Source organism: Equus asinus, chromosome 3 (assembly GCF_041296235.1).
Source record: "Equus asinus isolate D_3611 breed Donkey chromosome 3, EquAss-T2T_v2, whole genome shotgun sequence".
Classification (NCBI taxonomy): domain Eukaryota; kingdom Metazoa; phylum Chordata; class Mammalia; order Perissodactyla; family Equidae; genus Equus; species Equus asinus.
Window position 1 is genome coordinate 43,792,407 of NC_091792.1, and position 23,640 is coordinate 43,816,046.

At 35.7% G+C, this 23,640-nt stretch overlaps 1 protein-coding gene across 8 annotated transcripts in view; it reads left to right on the forward strand.

Annotated features, from left to right (window-relative positions):
- GLRB (glycine receptor beta) overlaps positions 1-23,640 on the forward strand; it is an 86,099-nt gene that overhangs the window by 23,725 nt on the left and 38,734 nt on the right. For 4 of the 8 annotated variants that reach the window (XM_014844092.3, XM_070504955.1, XM_070504954.1 and 1 more), the window contains exons 3-4: positions 14,009-14,115; positions 15,609-15,676. In XM_014844092.3, the coding sequence (XP_014699578.1) occupies positions 14,009-14,115; positions 15,609-15,676 (175 nt within the window). Of the gene's footprint in view, positions 1-9,216; positions 9,373-14,008; positions 14,116-15,608; positions 15,677-17,138; positions 17,249-23,640 lie in introns of those variants that run through there. The other 4 variants (XM_070504957.1, XM_070504958.1, XM_044767048.2 and 1 more) reach the window with 3 other exon arrangements.

Genomic DNA, 23,640 nt, shown 5'->3' on the forward strand with positions numbered 1-23,640 from the left:
TGGATTCTTTGGGGTTTTCTATATATAAGATCATGTCATCTGCAAACAGTGAGAGTTTCACTTCTTCCCTCCCTATTTGGATTCCTTTTATTATTTTTTCTTGCCTAATTGCTCTGGCCAGGACCTCCAGTACTATGTTAAATAAGAGTGGTGATAGAGGGCTACAGTTATGCATCTTTTAATGACAGGGATATGTTCTGAGAAATATGTCAAGTGATTTCATCATTGTGTGAACATCATAGAGTGTACTTACACAGACCTAGATGGTATAGCCTACTGCACGCCTAGTCTATATGGTACTAGTCTTATGGGACCACTGTGGTATATACAGCCCATTGCTGACGGAAACGTCGTTATATGCCATGTGACTGTAATACTATTATTACTGTTAATGAACATTCATAATGTTTCCAGTTTGATATCACTACTTGGGTTTATTAAAAGTGTTGTGAACATTTTTATACATGTATTTTGGTCGACGTAAGGATTTATATCTTTTGGGCATATATTCAAGAATGAAATTTCTGTATTTTAGGGTGTATGAATATTGACTTTAGAAGATACGGACAGTTTTCCAATTACGTTCCCATCATCAATGTATGAGAGTTCCAGTTGCTCCACATCCTCATCAAAACTTGATATTGAGGCTGGCCAGGTGGCATAGGGGTTAAGTTTTCACACTCCACTTCATCAGCCCAGTGTTTACCAGTTCGGATCCTGGGCGTGGACCTACACACCACTCATCAAGCCATGCTGTGGCGGTGTCCCACATAGAAGAACTAGAAGGACTTACAACTAGGATATACAACCATGTACTGGGGCTTTGGAGAGAAAAGAAATAAAGGAAGATTGGCAACAGATATTAGCTCAGGGCCAACCTTCCTAAAACAAACAAACAAACTTGATATTATCAGCAGTCATTTTAACTTTAGCGCTCTGTTGTGGGTATACTGATATTGCATTGTGATTTTCATTTGCATTTCCCTGATGATTAATGTTGTTGAGCACCTTTTTATACATACATAGAACTTTTAGCTATCCTTTTTTGCAAAGTACCTTTCCAAGTGTTTGCTCACTTTGGTAAAAAATTGTTTTCTTTTTCTTATTGATATGTAGAAGCTCTTTACACATTCTAGATAGGATTCTTTGTCAGATATATGTACTACAAATTTCTTCTCCAATCTTTGTTATGCATTTTCACTTTCTCAATGATGTCTTTTGATGAACTGAAGTAATTTTTAGTGAAATCTGATTTATTAATCTTTTATTGTTAATGCTGTGGTGTTTTAAGAAATCTTTCTGTACTCCAAGGTCATGAAGTCTATTTTGGTTTTTTTCTAGAAGCTTTATTGTTTTATGTTTCACATTTCATTCCATGATCTACTTCAGTTTATTCTTTGTGTATGATGTGGGGTATGGTCAAGACTCATTTTTAAAATAGGCATATCCAATTAATGCAGCACATTTATTGAAAAGAACTTCCATACTCTACTAAATTGCAGTTGTACCTTTATTGTAAATCAGTTGCTTGCTTCTCTTTTCTGTCCCACTGGTCTGTTACTTCTTACCTTGTGCCAGTAACACAATTTATTATTACTGTAGTGGAATGCCTGCAGGTCCTCTAGCTTTGTCCTTCAGTGTTACCTTGGCCATCCTAGGTCCTTTGCACTTCCATACAAATTTTAGAATCAGCTTATCCATTTTCACACTTATAGATACAAAATTCTGGGATTTCACTGACATAGTATGGACTCAACTTCGTTTCTAATTTGTATTCAAATGTTAAGTGAAAAAGTAAACAAGAAAAATAATCACACATAGGAAAAAAGGCAAAGCAAACAAACTAATTAGGAGTGAAGCTATTTACCACGATGTTGGAATAACAACCTTTTCATCAGTGTGGCTAGACCTGGGATAATGGTTATTTGAAACCATGTCTAATACAAACCATAGCACTGAATAGTACTCTTGAAAGAATGGGACCTGGGGACTTTTTAATTCCTATCCTGTGGCCAGTTGTTCCGTGAATTATGGGTTGAGCTTCATGAGAGCAGGTGTTTTTGTATGTTTTGTTTGCTGATATTTTTACCGGGTTTAGGAAAATGTCCGGTTGTAGTAGACACTTACTAAGTATTTTGGGAATGACTCACTAAATATTTGTTGAATACTACATGTGTAGTATATTCTGAATGTGTACTTCTATTAAGTATGAGTTTTGTAAGGGAGAAATAATTTCTACTTTTGAAAATTTACATTCAAGGAATATTCCCCTCCCCCCAAAAAACAGTGTTAACAAAATACAGAAAATTACATGTGATAGATGATATTAATCATGTCATAAATCATTTGCTAACAGTACTGGATACTGTATCATAATACCTTTAAAACATATATTTCAAAATCAGTCACACTGATGAATTTTGGGTTATCTTCAAAGTTCTGAATTATTTTAAATTCAGCGCAGTATATTTCATTTTTTATCTTCTAGGTGCTCATGTAAGAACTCTTACTTTTTGTCAAGTACACAAGAAGGTTGTTCCGAAATATTAGCTTGAAACTTTTAAGGAGGAAACTAAATCTATCTGACTTGACTTTTCCCTACCAGCCATACAATCCTGCCTATACTGCCATCTCACTCTACTCCTTTCCCTCATTACAAGGAAGGAGCTCTCCTTCTCCTGTCTACAGCTCATTCTTTAACCCCTGATTTAGATCTCATTGACTCCTATTTTGGGGGGAAATCTGAAGTTGGGATTAACTTTTTCAAGTTTTTGCACTCAACTGCATCTTTTATAATATATTCAGGTTTTCCAGTACAGCCTAATATAAAGAAAAATGCCAACATGTCTCTAAAACCCACATCTATCTCTAGTTGTCACTATCCTTTTCTAGAGTGCATATGGTCAACTTTTGTTTTTAGAGGAGCAAAAAAAATTGATTCATTTGATGAATTTTCGAGGTTGAAGTTTTTAGGAGTTATATCCAATGACGTTTGCTCTTGTTGATGTCTATCTTTTCATGTGCCAGATTCTCCTTAGAAGAAAATCAAGAAATCGAATTTTATTTCCAAGTGATAGCTATGCAAATAGTTTAAATCATCAGCCATTTGGTTCAGTAAAAAAAAAAAGAAGGAAACTAATTTGACTGATGTTTTTCTATATTAAATTGACCAATCACTTAGTTAAAACTTCATATACATACAGTATGGAATTTCTTGTTGAGGTGGTTGTTGTTGAAATTGTATTTAAATTTTTTGTTTTTATTTACCATGATAAGAACACTTAACATGAGATCTACCCTCTTAACAGATTTTTAAATGTACAATACAGTAATGTTATCTGTAGGCACAATGTTTTACAGCAGATCTCTAGAACATATTCATCTTGCATAACTAAAATTTTTTACCTGTTGATTAGTAACTTTCCATTGCCCCCTCACTCCAGCCAACCACTATTTTTTCCTTTGCTTCCATGAGTGTGACTATTTTAGATACCTCATATAAGTGGAATCAGGGCATATTTGTGCTTCTGTCACTGGATTATTTCACTTAGCATAATGTCCTCCAGGTTCATTCATGTCGTTGCATATTGCAGAATTCCTTTCTTTTTCATGGCTGAATAGTATTCCCTTGTATGTATATACTACGTTTTTTGTCTCCATGCATCTGTCAATGGATATTTAGGTTTTTTCCACACCGTGGCTATTGTGAATAGTCCTGCAGTGACGTGGGAGTGCAGATATAGGAAGGAGCTGGGGTTTATAGCCCAATCACCCTGTCCTGAGTTGATGGCCAGGGGAGGTGGTTGTGGTGAATGCTGGTTGTTCCAGCTGCTGCTTTGTTTTCTGTAGTCCCCAGGGGACTAATGTATGCCCCATTGTTTCTCCGAGACAGGCGAGGTAGAAGCCAGTCCTTAGGGTAGCAGTGAGCTGTTAGATGTGCAGTCTGACTCTTTCCCTCCTCAGAGAGAGGCTGGGAGCTGAGGGTTCCTTCTGGATGGTCTGTGCTGTGCTGCCCCTATGGCTGGCGATTATGGCGAGAGGGTTCTCTACTTTTCCTGCTGTTTCATCGTGGCTGGTCGAGTGTAGAAGCCTCTCGTTAGTTTCTGGATTTTTGACAAAGGGAATTGATCCATGCATTGCCATTGAGTCTGTGTGTCCATGAGGGGAAGGAGAGGCCAGAGCTCCCTATTCCATCTTGCTGAAGTCACTCCTAGTCACACTTTTCAGTAGAGGTGCTCCTCATTCCATTTCCTCGCCCACCACTCACTAGCCTCTCCACTCCAGTCTGGTTTCTGTCTTTTTCTCAGCTGAAAAATAGCCTTCCCTTTTGCTAAATCCCATGGAGAGTTTTCAGTCCTCACCTTAACCTCTCAGTGGCTTTCGATCCTGTTAACCAACCCTTCCATAAAATACTCTATCCCTGAGTTCTGTTGACACCACACACTTCTGGATTTCCTCCTTCCCCTTGAGCTGTGTATTCTTTGTCTTAATCGTTGGCTTGTCTTCCTCCATCTGCTCACTAAATATTGGAGTTCCTCATGTTTCTATTCCATGTCCTTTTCTCACTGTAAACTCTCTTTTCTAACAAGTGATTGGTCTGACCATTCAAGACATCTGAGGAGCTTTTAAAATCCTGATGCCCGGGCCTCATCCCAAACTAATTAAACCTGGAGGAGGGTAGTAGAGCTGGGCATCAGTAGTTTGCAGAGCTCCTCAGGTGATTCCAATGCACAGCCAAGGCTGAGAATCACTAGACAAATTCATCTGAACCCACGGCCTTAAATACTACTTTTATATCAGAATAACCAACGTTTGTGTTTGCTTCTTAAATGCGCAACCTGCACATTGCACTGTGCATGGCACGTAGTAAATGCTCAAGAACTTTCTTAAAGGAATTCAGGAATGAGTAAAGTAAAAGAGAAATTTAGCACATTGGTAGTTGCATGATTGGTTAAGCTTTTGCTCTTCTTTAAGGAATCTTGTTATTTAGTTGATGTTGCAAGTTGAGTTCTCTTAGAGACAGCCTCCAAGATGAAGATTTACTTGCAGAAAGGGATTGCTTTTGAAACAAGACCTCGTAGGGGTGAGAAAAGCAGATTCAAACACAGGAACAATGCACTTGCAACTGAGGCCTTAATTGATGCCACAGGGAGCTCTGAAGCTGGGATGGCCTTTCAGAGTTGTCTCAATTAGTAGAAAGGGATTTGGAGACCTCTGTATCCCCATATCAAAGTCTCTGGATGTGGGTTGCCTCCAGGGCAAGACATCCTCCTTCAGCTGAAGATTATTCCAGAAGAGATCCTGCTTAGAACCTTAGGCAGCCAACATCCCTGGTAGCAGCCTCAGTTCTGAAGGGGCCTCTGAGGGATGCAGCACCACAGCATCCACTACAGGTAGAACCGGATTATCCCTGCAATGGGATCTTAGAGACCATCTCATGTAAACCTTTGATTGACAGGTGAGTATACAGAGGCTCAGAGAGGGTGAGTGATTTGCCCAGTATCGTGTGGGAATCTTACAGTCTCTCTGGGGCTAGAACACCAGTCTCTTGACTCATAGACAAGTGTGTCTTAATTATACCCACACTTAACTCAACTTTATGATGTGTGTGTGAGTGTGGGGTTTATCGTATTACCATTTCTATTAGGCTAGAAAGGAAACATTTTATATTTATGCTATGTGTAGAAAATTGAGGAAAGATAAGCACTGTTCCAGTTATAGTCAGTAGCAGAGTTAGAGGTGTAACTATGGATTCTTATTTGTTGGGCCAGGATGTAATGCTGTTTCTGTATAGTGTGGAAAGTAATTGCACAGTAAATGTTTGGTTTGGATTGAGGTTTAATTCCTTATGTCATGAGGTTTGTAACAAATTAGTAAACCAATGAGAAGTAGTGAGAATGTAGAGTGTCTTACACTGTTTGAGAAACATACCATATAAATAGGAGATACTTGAGTATTCCTAGGATGGGTAATCTCACATGTGATATGAAGTTTAAAAGGACCATAGCCTTTGATGAGATTTGGAAATTGCTAATTTCCAAAATCCAGCATCTCTCCAAATAGATGTTTCTACTTTGTGAAAAATATTTTTCTTTGGGCTATGGATGATGTAATTGCATAGTAAAGATAGACAACATTTGAAGATGTTTCCATGGGATCCAGTTCCTTAAGCCCAATTGGGGGGATTAATAGAATGAATTTTGTGGAACACTATTCTTAATTACGATTCTTGGCCTATTATAATCTGACAGACTTTGCCACACACATACACATATACCCATAAACACACTCTTTTCGAATAAATATAAACTAATTAAACTCACCTAATCTTGTATGTATTTATAAGCCTTCTGTTCACACTTTGATCTGGAAAAACAGACTGGAAAAAAAAATACAGAAGCTGTCAAGAGAGGTTATAAATTATACTATAGTTAGGCAAATACAAAACAAATGAAAATATTCTGTAATAATTCCATAATCATCTGGATTCCTAAATTAACTACTGACTTAATTTATTACCTGAATATACGAAGTGTTTGTCTTTGTGTGTGTATCTGGCTGATTATCTAACTAAAGATTCTTCTATGTAGATGAAAATGGGATACTGCCCTTTTAGTAAGTTGACATGTACAAACTTGTAGCCGTGTTTTTTCATAATCCCCAGCCTTACTGTCTGATCAAAATGTCAGTTCTATATGATTGTATACACAGTTTGCCTCCAGTTAAGGCTGTGGATTTTGGAATAAGAGAGTGAGATTGCCTCTCATGAATCTTTTAGCTTCTCTCCTGCTCTTGTTTTTACTTTATTTTTTCGGAGAAGTTTTAGATTCACAGCAAAATTGAGAGGAAAGTGCAGAGATTTCCCATGTACCCCCTGCCCCTACAATGGCATAGCCTCTCCCATTATCAACATGCCCCCCAGAATGGTACATTTGTTACAATTGATGAACCTACATTGACACATTGTAATCACCCAAAATCTATAATTTACTTAGGATTCATTCTTTTTTTTTTTTCTGTTTTATCTCCCCAAATCCCCCCGGTACATAGTTGTATATCTTAGTTGCACATCCTTCTAGTTGTGTCATGTGGGACACCACCTCAACGTGGCCTGACGAGCAATGCCATGTCTTCGCCCAGGATCCGAACCAGCGAAACCCTGGGCCACCGCAGCGGAGCGCGTGGACTTAACCACTTGGCCACGGGGCCAGCCCCTAGGATTCACTCTTGATGTTGAACATTCTATGGATTTGGACAAATGTATAAAGACATGTATCCATCATTATTGTATCATACAGAGTATTTTCACTGCCCTGAAATCCTCTATACTCCACCTTCAAACCCTGGCAACCACTGGTTTTTTAACTGTCTCCATAGTTTTGCATTTTCCACAATGTCATATAGTTGGAACTATACAGTATGTAGCATTTTCAGATTGGCTTCTTTCACTTACAAATATGCATATCAGTTTTCTCCATAGCTTTTCATTGCTTGACAGATCATTTCTTTTTAATGCTGAAGAATATTCCACTGTCTGGATATACCACAGTTTATCCATTCACCTTCTGAAGGACATCTGGATTGCTTCCAAGTTTTGGCAATTATGGGTAAAACTGCTATAAACATCCTGTGCAGGTTTTGTGTGGACATAAGTTTTCATCTCCTTTGGGTAAAGACCATGGAGCACTATTAGTGGATCATATAGTAAGAGTATATTTCATTTTGTAAGAAACCACCACTATCTTCCAAAGTGGCTGTACCATTTCGAGTTCTCACCAGCAGTGAATGAGAGTTCCTATTGTTCCACATTCTCGCCAGCATTTGATGTTGCCGGTGTCCTGGATTTTGACCATTCTAATGGACGTGCGGTAGTATCTTATTTTTGTTTTAATTTGCTTTTCCCTGATGACTTATGATGTGGAGCTCTTTTCAGATGCTTATTTGCCATCCATATATTTTCTTTGATGATGTATCGGTCCAGTCTTTGGCCCTGTCCTCTTTTTTTCCTCAAACTTTTAATTTTAGAACAGTTTTAAATTCATAGAAAAATTGCCAAAACACTACAGAGTTCCCAATACCCTGTACCTACTTTCCTTATTATTAACATCTTATATTAGTATGGTACATATTTTATAATGAAACAGCCAAGATTGACACATTGTTACTAACTAAAGTCTAGACCTTGTTCAGATGTCCTTCATTTTTACCTAATGTCCTTTTTCTGCTTCAGGATCCCATTCAGGATAGTACATTACATCTAGTGTCGTGTCTCCTTAGGCTCCTCTTGGCTGTGACAGTTCTCAGACTTACTTTGTTTTTCATGATCATAAGAGTTTTGAGGAGTATTAGGTATTTTGTGGAATATCACTCCATAGGGATTTGTCTGATTTTTTTCATGATTAGTCTTGAGATTATGTGTTTTGGGGAGGAATAATACGGGTTTAAAAACGCCATTCTCATCACCTTATATTGAAGGTACATGGAATCAATATGACTTATCACTATAGAGATTAACCTTAATCACCTGGCTGAGGTAGTACTTGGCAGGTAGAAACTACTCCTTTTTCTCCTTTTCCATACTATACTTTTTGGAAGGAAGTCACTAAGCACAGCTCTACACTAAGGATTGGGGAGTTAAGCTCCATCATTTGAGGGCAGAAGATCTACACCAGTTATTTAGAATTCCACATGGGAGATTTGTCTGTTCTGTGCCACTTATTTATTCAATCAGTCATTTATTTATATTTGTACGGAATCATGGATTTTTATTTTGTACTCTGAATTATAACCCAATGCTACTTTATTTTATTCCTCAAATCATTCTAGATTTGGCTATGGGGAGCTCTTTCAGTTGGCTCCTGTGTCCCTTTGACATAGTCCCATTATTTATTTATTTTTGAGGAAGATTAGCCCTGAGCTAACATCTGCCACCGATCGTCCTCTTTTTGCTGAGGAAGACTGACTCTGAGCTAACATCCGTGCCCATCTTCCTCTACTTTATATTTGGGACACCTGCCACAGTATGGCTTGATAAGCGGTACATAGGTCCACACCTGGGATCTGAACCATGGAATCCTGGGCTGCCGAAGTGGAACGTGTGAACTTAACTGCTGCGCCACTGGGCTGGTCCCCCATTATTTATTTTTTTTTTGAGCTTACTTTCTGTCACTCACAAGATACGCATTTTTTTTTTAATCTTTTCTTATGTCACTCTAGATGAGAATGACAGCATTTGTTTCCGTGAAGGAAGGTTTCTTATCCTGTGGACCACAAGCCTAGGAACCCTCAGCACTGCAAACTTTATGTGCATTTTTTCAGGGAAGAACAGAGCCTTTATCAGATGCTCAGCAGTGTCTGTGACCTAAAAAAGAGGTAAAGAATCACTGCCCTAGAGTAAAGAGGAGAAATAATACATCCTACGCATTTTACATCCCTTGTTCTTTCCTTGCTGCTTTGTTCTTACTTCAGTTCATGTCCAGCTGAAGACTTTGCAGCTCCCACGCTGAGATTACTCAGGCGAGCATATGCCATTCAAGTCTGAGAAGACCTTTGACCATTGTCATTGTGTTTATAACTCTATAGAAATATGAAACAATCCTTTTGGAGTCAGATTCCTGGTTTGGAGGAGAGGATTAAGACAATATGCTCGTATACACCAGTTTTGAAATGGAACTGTGCAGTGTGGTCACTAAAGGGTCATGTAAGAATAAGAACGTTCTACAGTTAATGGAAAACTGAGCATCCCTCTTTGGAAAGAAATTACTGAATTTTTTCTCTAGTGTTGGAAAACATTACATCATATCGCTATACAGCCTGATACATTCCTTGCATAACTTTACATATTGGTTATGACATCAGTTCAAGTTTAGGCAAAGGAACAAAAGAGGACTAGTTGTAAAAAGGCTTTTGATATAAAACATTATTTTCTCTAGTCATTTGATCACTTTGCCTGAGTAGAATAAGTTATTTTCTTAAATTAATATCATATTTCCATGAAATAAATCTTGTTTTGCAATAATATCAGAATTGTTGATAGATTTCTTGAAATAAAACAAAATGGCATAGTCAAATGGATAAAGCATTGGACTGAGATTCAGACTATGAAAACTAATAATGAAATAGGCGTTAAGTGTGTAACTTAATTAAAATCATTTAACTCATCTTATTTCTGCTTATTTTCTGTAAATAATACTGGTCACTTTCCAAATTATAAGGTTATATGTAGTAAAGTGCAGACATAGGAAAATAAGCACATGCAAATTGTTTCAGCTCTTTCAAAGAAAGTGGCATAGCTATCAGGCTCTCAAAATATATTTTAATGTGTAGAGATGACTTCAATGTTATTTTTGTATTGACTAAGCTAAAAAAAGGATTTCTATATTTTTTTGAGGTTGAAAAAAATCCTGGAATTCGTGTATGTGGATATAAACCACAAGAGATTTCAGTTAAATTTTAAAATGTCTTTGGATTTCTAATATAAAGGAAGTGAACTGTTGATTAAATATTCTCTCAGGTTGCTTGCAGCAGAGACATGAAAATATATATTGACACAAATGAGAATAAAAGAAAAGGGGCTATAACATACTTGATATACTCTTCTTTTTATTTCAAGAGATTTTTGTCAACTAACATTGAACTTTTGTTGTTCACACATAAGAATTTTCTTTCTAAACTATGGAGAGAAATACTAACATTTGGAGATGGCTAGAGGAAAGAGTGACTCTGATAAGTTGAAGAAAGGGCAAATTCAGATTTTTCCAGGACTAATGATTTTCAAAGACTAATACAACCTAAGGTGTAATGTTTTATATATAAAAATAGGAGAGAAAGATATATATCCTAAAGCAATATATGAATGGATAAGAAGATAGATACTACTCCATTTTCATTATGGCAGGCTTATTGTGAAATGATAACCAGGACCAGGATTACTACGTTTCATTCTTTCCTGCCTTAGAAAGATCTTTTAACCCTGCTCTGTCTTGGTTTCTGCATATACCATGTACGCTATTGTTCCATTTACTCACCCACTGCTCACTCTTCTACCAGTTTGGTTTTTCTCCATCTCTCCACTGAAAAACAGTTCTCTGTGTGGTTAATATCTCTCCTGTTTAACCAACTGAGACTGATAATCAAATGAAAGAATGTAATGGACATGATGGTTGATTCCCCAATATCTATTCCGTACCAGATGTGGGCCAATCATGATTGTTTCTTCCTCCTTGCTAGTGATTGGTTCACCAAAGACCAACGCTGGGAAAATTCTGGTGGAAAACAGGTCCTTTCTTATAAGAGGACATGTCAGGAATAAATGCTCTTCTTCATCTGGAAATGACATGTGGAACTGCTACCTTGATAGCACACACAGTCACCCTGAGCTGAAGTCAACTTAGACAAGCCAGCACATGGCCAAGTGCTTGAAGCAATGTGTATTTAATACTATACAAGCAGGATAGGGAATTACAAAAATAGAGAAGCCAGGATTTCGTCAAGACTCATACTGTCTGCATTCAGTCTAGTTGGTAATATGCACATGGATATGAAAAAAAGCTACAGAATAATTGCCAAACAGCATATTTATCAGTTTCTGTTCATTAGGATAAACTGGGGTGATTGAGGCCATATTTTAGAAAGGTAATCTGAAAGGACAGGTTGGGTTTAGATTAGCACAATGAGGAGTGGAAGTTACAGCATTCCAGGCAGGGGGACTGATTCGGAACCAGTGAATGGAGGAAGGACAAAATTTGGTGGTGAGTTAGAAAGGCTAGAATATGAGTTTTGATTGACTGAATTTATAGCTGTAAGTAAATACCCAAAAGAGTGGTGAGATTTAAGAGTTTATGTACCATCTTAACAGGTGAAAAGTAGGAGGGATGTATGTCTTTAAAGGGAGAGTAAATGATTTTTAGGAAAGACAATTGGGCCCTTAGAGGAATAGATGGGAGGTATAATAGTTTGTGACTAAATGTCTGGGTGTGGTGTTCACTTCCAGTGTCCTGTCCTGTGATATAAGTCAATCTTCCCTAGTCAATGAAACTCCCAGGGAGCAGATTTATGACAATCGAGCTTGTTTTGGAGGATCTGTCTGTAGGCAGATAAGAATAGTTCAGAGAAAGCCACTCTCTGCATTTGCTGTTTTTCAAGTGCCTTTAGCTTGAAATAATCTTTATGCCAAAGAGGCGTATTATAGGATGACATAGTCCACCACCCTTCATAGCTGGAAGAAAAAAATTAGTCTGGAAAGTTCTCTACTACAGAAATTAATGTTAATTGTCTTTATGTTGTCTAGTCATTTCATTGCTTAGAGGGAATGTACTTGTGAGGGATTTTATGTCAAGAGACACAGTAATAACAGTCCTTAATTGATTCAGTACAAGTGTATTTTATAACCAATCAATTCTGTTTTCCTCCCTTGAATGCAAAAACTTGTAGATGTGCTTGAATACTAATTTGCATCCTAATATCCAATTTTCCCACATACCCTCATTCTCTTTAGAGATTTCTGTCTTTTGATAAGGGATGACAGTTGGCTCTAAGGAGGTTATGATTTTACCTGCAGTGAAATGGAAAATCTTGTTACCAGTCCCCAAGCCCCTGCAGCTGTAACATCAGAGCTGATAAAGCCATGAGAAGCAATTCAAAAAATCTTTATAATCTTCGGCACCTTTGGGAGGTTTTACTAATTGATTTTCATTTTTTTCTTTAATGTTTTGGACTCTGCATGATATCTACTTGAAAAGCTTGTCTGTATCAATTCGTATTTTTATTGTTTTCATAAACTTCTTAATATCTGTCAGATTTCACCTGTAATGGTTGTATCCTATGTGCAGATTGTATGATAATTAACTCAGAATAGAATTGCCTGGCAGGTAAAAGCTGGGATTTCAAAGCAAAGCCATGCCCATTACATCTACGTTTGCTTCATATAAATTAATATCATTTAATTTAATGCTTATCATTTAATTAATATCATTAATTTAATATGTTTTAATAAATCAATGTCATATAAATTAATATTATTTATGAAATTAATACTTTTACCACATCAATACAGAATAAACAGTGCTAGATGCTCCAAGGATAGTTTTAATCTTCCTTGTGATTATCATGGATTTTTTTTGTATTGGAAATTGATTATATAATAACACTTTATGAGTGGCAAAACAAATCCAAACAAACAGTAAACAACAAAACATTTTCCATTGGCTTCCAAGGAAGTGTTTTTTTTTTTTATGTGCACTCAAGCAACTACCAATTTAGTCAAGATTCATTGTTCAAACTTAATTAAAATAGAAAAATCTGGCAGTTTTTCCCTTTTGATAGTTGACATGAATTTATATATACACTGTTGAAGAAAGAGGTAGCTGTGTCTTATAGCTTTGTAGAGTATTTTCCTTGTTTGATTGATCTGATAGTAGAGAAACTTCTTTTACCAATTCCCCTCCTGGACTAACATTTCACTCAATAAGGAGAACATTTATTGTGTATTTCTTGGGCAATATCATTTTATAGACGTTGGCATGATTGTTTTATGAATTCTGGCCATATCATCTTATAATATTCACATACTCCTTTGCTTGGGCAGAAGTCTAATATTATACATTATTTGCAACTTATTTTTTGCTGCTTTTCCTTTTGCTGCTATCACATTGTCTGTGCTTCCTTTGTGCTTGTCTAGATTTTGACTGCAACTTGCTTCAGGACAAGTAAGATGTCTGCTTAATTTTATTTAAAAGAAAGTAACGTGGAGTATTTAGGACAATGTTTCATGCATTTGGTAAAATTAAGTGCTAAAAGACTTTTTTGTTTGTTTTTATTTTTTATGACAAATATCTTTTGGCTTCTGACAATGTCTACTATTTTTCATTTACTTCTATTTGGAAAAACCATGTATACTGGTGGATTTGTATCAAAAAGCAAAGTCTTTTCTCTGATGAAAATCACCCATTCCTGTGGCTTGCTATTTTTAAATGCTTATCAAGGTTTTGTATTGCTTTTTCTCTTACAGCCAGCAGTCTGCAGAGGACCTTGCACGAGTACCCGCCAACTCCACTAGCAATATCTTGAATAGGCTACTGGTCAGTTATGATCCCAGGATCAGACCAAATTTCAAAGGTTTGTTTCTCCCTCCTCCAAATATCTTCATTCTTTGCAATTTAAAAATTAACTTTATCTGTATAAAATTATTTATTTGTGATGTTTAAAATAGTAATATTTCAAATTGACATATACTGTCCTGTAATGTGCTTAGATCAGAGCAATGTAATGCCAAAAAATGTTCAAAGATAAGCAAAATATTAGTTCTAATAGTTTTATATGGTTTCCAGTTTTTTTTTTTTTAAAAGGCATGTTGTGAATTAATAGGCTAAACTCTGTAATGAGTGTTCTAAGTACTTAGTATTCTTAACCTTAGTAATTTAAAATTCAGGCTCTGGATACAGATCTGGCTTTCATTCACAGACACCACAGTCATAGTTTGTAGGAGAATGTCGATATACTCGTTTAAGGATAGATACCGTTTAACACATCTTTTGAGAACCAAGACCACACTTGACAATAAAAGTCATGAGAAGATTATATAGCTGTACAAACTTTTTGTTTTTCTTTCTTTTTTTTCATCCTCTTGATGAGTTAGGAAAAGCTTTGTGAAAAAAATCTCCTCTAAAAAACTGTAATCCTTGTTGCTGGTTAAGGACAAGTATTAAGGTAGATCAGCTTAACATTGTAAGGCTGGATTTTTTTTTTTATCCTTTAAAGAAGAAAAAAAGTCTGCAGCTGCTTCTAGTCAACTGAAGTTATACAACTATGTTGTAAAAACAGGGATTTTGTTCATTACCAGAACCGATTCAGTTACTTTCAACAACAGCCCTGGTCTGAGTTGTCCCATGTCTACCGTATATTGATTCACCACCTGGTTTTCATCAGTCAGTGGTTATGTGGCTAAAAGGCTAAATTCACATTTTTCCTTTGTTAGCCCAACCAGCAGCCCACAATGAGTAAAGAAAAAAAAAGAAAAGCAAGAAAGAAATTTGCAACATTATACCTTAGTTCTCACTCCATGAACTTTCAAATTATTTTCCAACAGGTCAGGCAAAAATCTTTATAATGACTCTGTTATATGTCTGATTAACTTCGCATTTTTGTGAATTAAAAATCTAAGTAAAGTAATTGGAAGTAAAATTTATTGAATACTGCTTTACCGATTAAAGTAAGAATTTGAAATGATTATAAAAATGCAAAAAATTAGACCATATTTTTAAATGATGTTTTTAAGAGTAGTGTATGTTTTCTTAAAGTAAATGCATCAACCCAATTTAAAATCTTTTAAAAGGTAAATGTATTTTCCCAGAATCTCTACAATTTAAGAGATAAATATTTCTGAATAAATAACATGAAATACAACTCATTTTTGATTTGTGTTGTGATCCCTACTTAGAAAATTAAGTTACTAGCAGTTGTGAACGTGGTATACTGAGAGCATAGATTTATAATTTTATATCTTGTGGATTGGAAAATAATATAAAAATCAAATGCATAAACCATAAAAATATGAAGATTCTGACCAAATTTTTAGAGCTACTAAATAAATCCTTAATTTTTATTCATAGGCATTCCTGTTGATGTGGTAGTCAACATTTTTATCAACAGCTTTGGATCCATTCAAGAGACAACAATGGTAAGATTACAATTAATTTAATATTTTTAATTATCAAAATTTTAACTAGAGGGTAGTGAAAGTAACATTAAAACTGAAAAATACGGAATAACTCTAAGGAAAAATGCATGCTCTCTCCTAGTATAAAATATCCACATTCCAAGGTTTTGTTAAATCAGTGATTTCAGTGCCTATGTAATTTTGCAATTCAAATTTAACTTTAATACTGCGTTAATACTTACGGACTTGGAAGAATTAATATACTCACCCTGAACAACAACTTGGATACCACCTGGAAAAAGGTTTTATATGATGACTACTCTAGAGCAACATTTTTTTCCCTAATATGCTTATATGTATGAGCATTCAAAAATATTTAAATGTTCACAGGTTTTTTTCTTCCAGTTTCCTGAGGAGAATTTTTGTTTTCTTGGTTGTGCTAATTTTGTGATGTGTGGAGAAGAGAAATGTAAAAAGCAAAATTGATTTTCATAAAATAGGGCAGCAGAGCTCCCTGAAAAGATATGTAACAAGGAGAAAGGGGAAGGAAGAGTGAGAAGGGGTACAGGCAGCCTCCTGTCTTGAAAAAAGTGGAAAAGAAAGATTTGGAGAGTGGCTGCTCTCCGGGATGAGCTGGAGTTTAAGATGGCTGTGAAGTGTGATCGGTAGATTTCCTGAGTGATGTGTGACATAATTGTGCCTCAGCTTCTCGAAAGACTTTCGATAAAGTCTAGTTGCTTTTTGATGTTTCACAATATTAGATTTGTGCCCTTTTTGAAAAACCACATACTGAAATGGTACTTCAGGTAGGAGAAGGAAGGTCCAAGTTTTTTTCTTTTTCTTTTTTTTGAGATACTTATGTTTTTCTTAAGTAATTGTACAACGTTTGAATTGAAAGCCTACTAATGAATGCTTGAAGCACAGTATAATTTTTCAGGGAATACCTCAGACTAGAGAAAAAATGATTTAAAATATTTATTCTTTTATTCCTAGTAACAGCAGTGTGTTATAAAAGCAATTTTATATTGCATTTAAATTGTGACACCTATTTTTGTATCTAATTGTGGTGAGAATGTTTATTTTTTTATAAAACCATGTATTTAGCCCCTGATTAATTGATTTTCTTAGACAATGCGTAGATATTTTTAGAGAATTATTTAAAAGATGATTTTGGAATAAAGTCCAAAATTCACTTCCAGTGACTTTCAGTTCACCTAAGGAACAGAGACATACAGGATAGATCATTAGAAGACAGCTCAGAAGTAGAATATAGACTACCATATATCACTCAAGAGACAAGTGTAGCACTCATTAATTAAAAATATAATTAGTCTTTCTCAGCACTTCACTTTGCAAGAGTAAGGGATGCCATTTTTCTCAAGGTGAAACTTTAAGGGACTCTGTTTGCTCTCTACGCTCTTCTCTGTACCCTGTTTTATCTTTCATGGCCCCGCTACACTAATCCTCAAACACCGCTATCAAGATGTGACAGCCCGTTGGAAACAGCCCCAACTCTATCTTGCATTTTAGGACAACGAATGCAAGGATGTTATTTTCTCATTTGCATAAAGGCTACACATGTGTCTTAGCTCAGTAAGTATCCTTAATGTATCTATTTAATAAACACTGAATGCCTTCCAAATATCAGACCCTAAACTTCTCTAGGTCCCATCAGTAGTTACGTGATTGTATCAAGTTGAAAACACCTGAGGGGAAGGATGTTAGAAAAGGAAGAACTTTCTTACAGATTATTTGAGGATTATAATCAAATATTTAATAAATTCTAACATAATCTGCTGCTGCTGTCCTGCACAGACTCATTGCAGAAGCTAGCACAGAGTACTTATTGCAGGGGCCAGATTCAACTAATTCTCATCATGGAGTCTTTGCCTCTACTATTGATCCCTGAGCTTGATCTCTTATCTTCTAATCAGCGCCTTTTATGGCTAGTCTGACTCACTTGGTGCCCTCTTTTCAATCTAGATCTTTCATCTCTATCATTTGTTTGTTACTTAAATCTGGTAGCTTCTTTCCTGTAATTAAACAATTATTGTTTGTATTCTTCTTATTCTTGAATGGACTCTAAACCTCTTAAAATCAGGAATAATGTGTCCTATGTCTTCATTTTTCGTAAAATACAGAAGACAAAAGACACTCGATAAATAGTGAATACATAAATAAATAATTTCTTTTTTGGGGGGGAGCGTGAGGAAGATTTGCCCTGATCTAACATCTGTTACCAATCTTCCTCTTGTTTTGCTTGAGGAAGATTAGCCCTGAGCTAACACCTATGCTAGTCTTCATCTATTTTGTATGTGGGATGCCTCCATAGCATGGCTGATGAGTGGAGTAGGTCAGCACCTGGGATCCGAACCTGCAAACCTGAGTGGCTGAAGCAGAGCATGCTGAACTTTAACCACTCAGCCATGGGGCTGGCCCCCAATAATTTCTTATATTAGCTAATATTGATTGAATAAATGAACAAATAAATTCTGCTATTTGCCTGGCACAAAGTGAGTCAAAGTAGCCTAAAACAATTGGCAGAACAAATTTAAACAAGAGATCCATGTGTTGAACATTTATTTGGTTAAATAACAGATTGAATAATGTTATTATTGTAGAGTGTTAATTTTGGAAATTTTGGAGACCTTTATCCAGAGGAGCCCATTATTTATATTTTCTGTTTCTTTTGCTGAAATAACATGGATGGAAACCAATCTGCCTTCCACTTTGTGTTGTGCAGACACAGCCAAAAAGTTCAGAATTAGAACTATACTCATCAAATAGACTTAAATATTCTACTTTATCATAATTATTAATTTTTGCTTCAGCAATATTTATTTTGTACATCCCTATAAAGAGTTTTATAGACATGTCTTCTGAGGCTGTCATATTTTATAGATTTGCTCAGTCTTTTCCTTAGCAAATGCACTAATACCTCATTGCTTAATAGTTAGGAAAGGCACAAACTGCTGTAGATATAAAGATAGCATTAAGATGTCTTCTAAGGAAAAAAATGGATCTAAGACAAAACTTGTTCTTCATTATCTGTTACAAATACTGGTCAGAAATAATAGTGATGACTCAGGAGGGTGATTAAAAGGGTGTGCATGTATGGATAGGAGTTATATTATGAGAGGATATTGGTTTTTTTCCTTCCAATCACCTGGAATGGGCCTACTTTATTTTTTCAGCTTTATTTAGGTATAATTGACAAATGAATTTGTAAGATATTTAGAATGTACGTAATGATCTGATATATATCTACATTGTGAAAGGATTTTCCCCATCAAGTTAATTAACACATCCAACACTTCACATGTTTATCTTTTTTTTGGTGAGAACATTTAAGTTGTTCTCTCTTTGCAAATTTCACTCATACAATACAGTGTTATTAACTATAGTCGCCATGTTATCCATTAGATCCTCAGACCTTATTCGTCTTATAACTGAACGTGTGTTCCTTTAACTAAGCTCTCCCCATGTCCCTAACAATCACTTTCCCACTCTCTGTTTCTGTGAATTCAACTTTTGTTTTTTTAAGATTCCACATATAAGTGATACCATGAAGTATTTGTCTTTCTCTGTTTGGCTCATTTTACTTAGCATAATGCCCTCCAGTTTCATCCATGTTGTTGCAAATAGAATTTCCTTCTTTTTTAAGGCTGAATACTCTTCCATTAGATATACCACATTTTCTTGACCCATTCATTCACTGATAGACACTTAGATTGTTTCCATACTTTGGCTATTGTGAATAATGCTGCAGGCAACATGGAATACCTCTTCTGGATAATGATTTTGTTTCCTTTGGGTATATACCCAGAGCAGGATTGCTGGATCATATGGTAGTGCTATTTTTAATTCCTTAAGGAACCTCCATACTGTTTTCCATAGTGGCTCTACCAGTTTGCATTTCCACTAATGGTGTACAATGCTTTCCTTTTCTCCATATTCTCACTGGCATTTGTTATCTCTTGTCTTTTTGATAATAGTCAGAGAGAATATTTCTTAAAAACAAACAAAAAAGCCCTCCAAACAAGAGGTTGGGAAAGCAGAAAGCATTATATTTGTCTAAATACAGGATATGTGTTCATGGAAACAATATGGTGGACAGTGTGTGAGTTGTGATATCAGACAGGCTGGTGCTTGAATCTCTTGTGTACTTGATGTGTTTATACCCTAAGAAGAGAGAAAAAATTACAGAAGCAAAGCAACAGTATTTTGTCTGGCATAGTAACTCACTGTGATGGTGACTCTTAGGTTGTCATGCAATTGCAAATTAATGTAGTATTTCCACAATAGAATCTCATCCTAAAGAAAAATGCTAAAGAAAACAAACCATTTATAAGTTTATTAGCAGCCCAACTGTACAGTTGTGGTTTTGTTTATTAATAACGCCCTAGAAATGTCACTTCCAAAGATCTGCTGAAATAAAGGAAGTTCTAAAATTTGGGAAGCTTGAATATTGCCCAACACTTTCCTCTCCAGTTCACACCTTTCTGCCTCAACTGACGGTTGCTTATTCCAGAAAGCAAAATGTAGAATGCAGGGCTTGGGGGTGGATGTAACATGAATAGCTGCAAGTCAGGTGGCAGACAGATGTAGGGCAACTTCTGAAGGGAGAGGGCAACCCATTCCTCCAGTGTGTAAAGTTGATTAACAAACAAAGAAGCAATCAAGGTTATGGGCAGTAACATTCCTGTCAGGAAATTTTAACTAATCGATTTGGAAAACATTCCTTCCTGCTTATTTGTTTTTTAATTCAGATGCTAACTATTGCTAGCTAAACTAAAATAAAAGTAATCTCACATTTATTCACAAACTGTAATTGTGTAGTGGAGGAAAAATGACAGTCATATTAATATTCCTTAAGCTCTTCTACACCCCCATGGTTATACGCTCCCTCAGCTTGTTTTATGATCTCATTTTATAGCTTTCTAGTTCCTATTTCTCATATCTGTGTGTTCATTTGCATTCCATGACCTTACATTTTTCTAAGGTATTGTTCCTAATACTGTAAGTGATATATACTGACATTAACGGTAGCATCACCAAAATTGTCAAATAAGTGTTATCCTCCTAATTCAAAGTTGCTAAAACAGTCATTTCTAATTTTATCAGTTTATATGCTACTGCTTATAGCAACTGAAATATGAACATTCAAAACAGTGAGAAGAATGGTTTGTTAGAGGCTAGGTGGCATCTGCTCTATGGGTATGCTTATAATATTGGTTGATTTTTCCATTCAGTTCTTACCTTTGGCTTAAATCAGTGGGATTTTCATAATTGAAAATGTGAACTACTGCACTCGTGGGGGAAAAATTGAGTATTATGGTTTATTGTAATAATCTATACACAAGCACTTTACCTCATCAGAACTACATAAGAGCTCTTTCATGGAAATGAAAGCTTGTTTATACAATCCATTTTCCTCCTTTGGTTTGGGCATGCTTTGTAATTATATTGACTTATTATTGCACTACAATTCATGATCCTGTCAGACTCTCTATGCCTTTCTGCTGCAGACTTTTTGTTTGTTTTAATAGTAGACTTCAGCTCTTTTTGAGCCACATGGCTGTGCCTGTCAAGGAGAAAAAGCCATATTTGGGATCAACTAAAAGAGCTTAATTCTAGTTCTTGACAATTACTCATCTTTGTTATTTTAAAAACAATTTTATTTTATATATTTCCTTCTATATAGAGGCTTAAATTTCTTTCCTTAAAATTTGTCTTAGTTTACTATTCTTTATATTTTGTTGCTTTTGTTATTAGCTTTCCAGCATTGTTTCACTTATTATGGAATATTGGACATATTTGTCCCAATTATTTTTTCTATTTTGCATCTTAGATACACAGACCTTAAAATGGTTTTGCGTTTATATTTTCTCACATTATCCATCGTCAGGGTTTGTACTTTATGGTAGGCTAAATAGTCGTTCCTAAAACATGTCTATGTCCTAATCTTCGGAGCCTGTGATTGTTATTTTACGTGATAAAAGAGACTTAGGATATGTGAGTAAATTAAAGATCTTGAGAGGGGGGAGATTATTCTGGTTATCCAGGTGGGCCCAGTATCATCACAAGGGTCCTGATAAGAGGAAGACAAGATAGAGTCAGTAGCAGTAGATGTGGTGAAAGGAGTACGAACTTGGACTGATGGCAGGAAGAGGCAGGGGTCCAGGACTGCAGGTGGCCTCTAGAAGCTGAAAAAAAGGGAGGGAATGGGATTCTCTCCTCAGAGCCTCTGGACAGAACCAGCCCTGGGGACACCTTGACTTCAGCCCAGTGAAACTGATTTCAATATTCTGAACTCTAGAACTATAAGATGACAATTTGTGGTGTTTTAAGCTCCTCAGTTTTTGATAATTTTGTTACAGCAGCAGTAGGAAACTGATACACTTGATGACAAACCCTTGTTAATAAGCTTTTTTCTCCCAAATGCTGCTGGAGGGCTATCTGATTGTGTATATAACTTTTTCCATGTATGGAAATGCCAAAATAACCAGTGGAATTTTATTCAGTGACTACTAAAAATTCTCACTCATTAAATTTAATCATAAGGACATTTGAAAGAGAAGTATAGTTTTAGTAGTTAAAAATATACTGTATTTCTGTCTCTTTTCTTTGTCAAAGGTACTTTTTTAGTGTGTCTGCCTTAAAATGAAGAATAATATAATTTATCATGGATACTTTCCTCTTTACCTTTTTTCTCCTAGCTGATTATTCAGAAGCATTGGTGATTAAACATTAAGAGTAAAGAAGCATTGGTGATTAAACATCATAAGTAAGAATATTGTGTTAGGCAATAAGGAAGGATGAGAAATATCCAGGTTTTATTTTCGCCTTCCAGTAATTTTTCATTGTTATCCATTGATATAGGAAAGTTAAATTATTGATGTGAATAATGGTAGACAAATATCCTAACGTGTCAAAATGCTATAGAAAATATTTCTTCATTCCTGCATTTAACAGAAATATGTCAGGCACTTTCTGTATATCCAGTCAGCCACTGCTGCTCTTATGGGGTTTATAGTTTAGCGTGGCACCAGGGCACCACCTAGCAGGCACTCCTAATAAAACTGGAATATTGGTGTAGGTCTAGAAAAATATAAATATTCATAAGGTGTCATTAAACAATATTTAACTAAAAACTTAAGAAAAACAACATATTAAGAAATATAGTTAAAATATAACGTAAGAATTTTTACTGGCATTTTGTTAACTTGCAATTCTTACATGAAACTTCTAACCTCAGTAAATGACTGAATTAAAATCCTTTTCAAACCAGACTTGTAACAGCTCTGTTGACAAAACTTTGGTTATCATGCTGCCAGATGCCAGGAGAGCTGATCTTTATTTGCTTGAATGCTAATTTTTTTTTTGTCATAATGTAAAGAAAAGAAATGATTAAAGATTGCATATGTGAGAGTTAGGTAAAAACTACAATTCGGAAGAGCCATCCTAACAACAATACAAAACATAGATAAACAATTTTTAATATTAAAATATCACTAATGAAACCTAACCAGTTTTTGTTTTGTTTTGTTTTTTTTGTGAGGAAGATTGGCCCTGAGCTAACATCTGTTGCCAATCTTCCTTTTTTTTTTTCCTCCCCAAAGGCCCAGTACATAGTTGTATATCCTTGTTGCAGGTTATTCTAGTTCTTCTATGTGGGATGCCGCCACAGCATGGCTTGATCCAAACTGACGAACCTTGGGCTGCCAAAGCGGAGCTCACAAACTTAACCACTCTGCCATGGGGCCAGCACAGAAACCTAACCAGTTTTAATGTCTTGTTGTGAAATGTTTTATTGCATTGAAGAAATTGTTTAATTTGGGTATTAATTGGTACTGAAAATTTTGGAGAACATCCATTTTCCAGAGAATGACTAATAGTGTGCTATTTGGAATGAACAATGAATAGTATTTGTCACCAAATTCTTTAAAAACAATTAAGTCATTTCCCACTGATAAAAGAAGTCT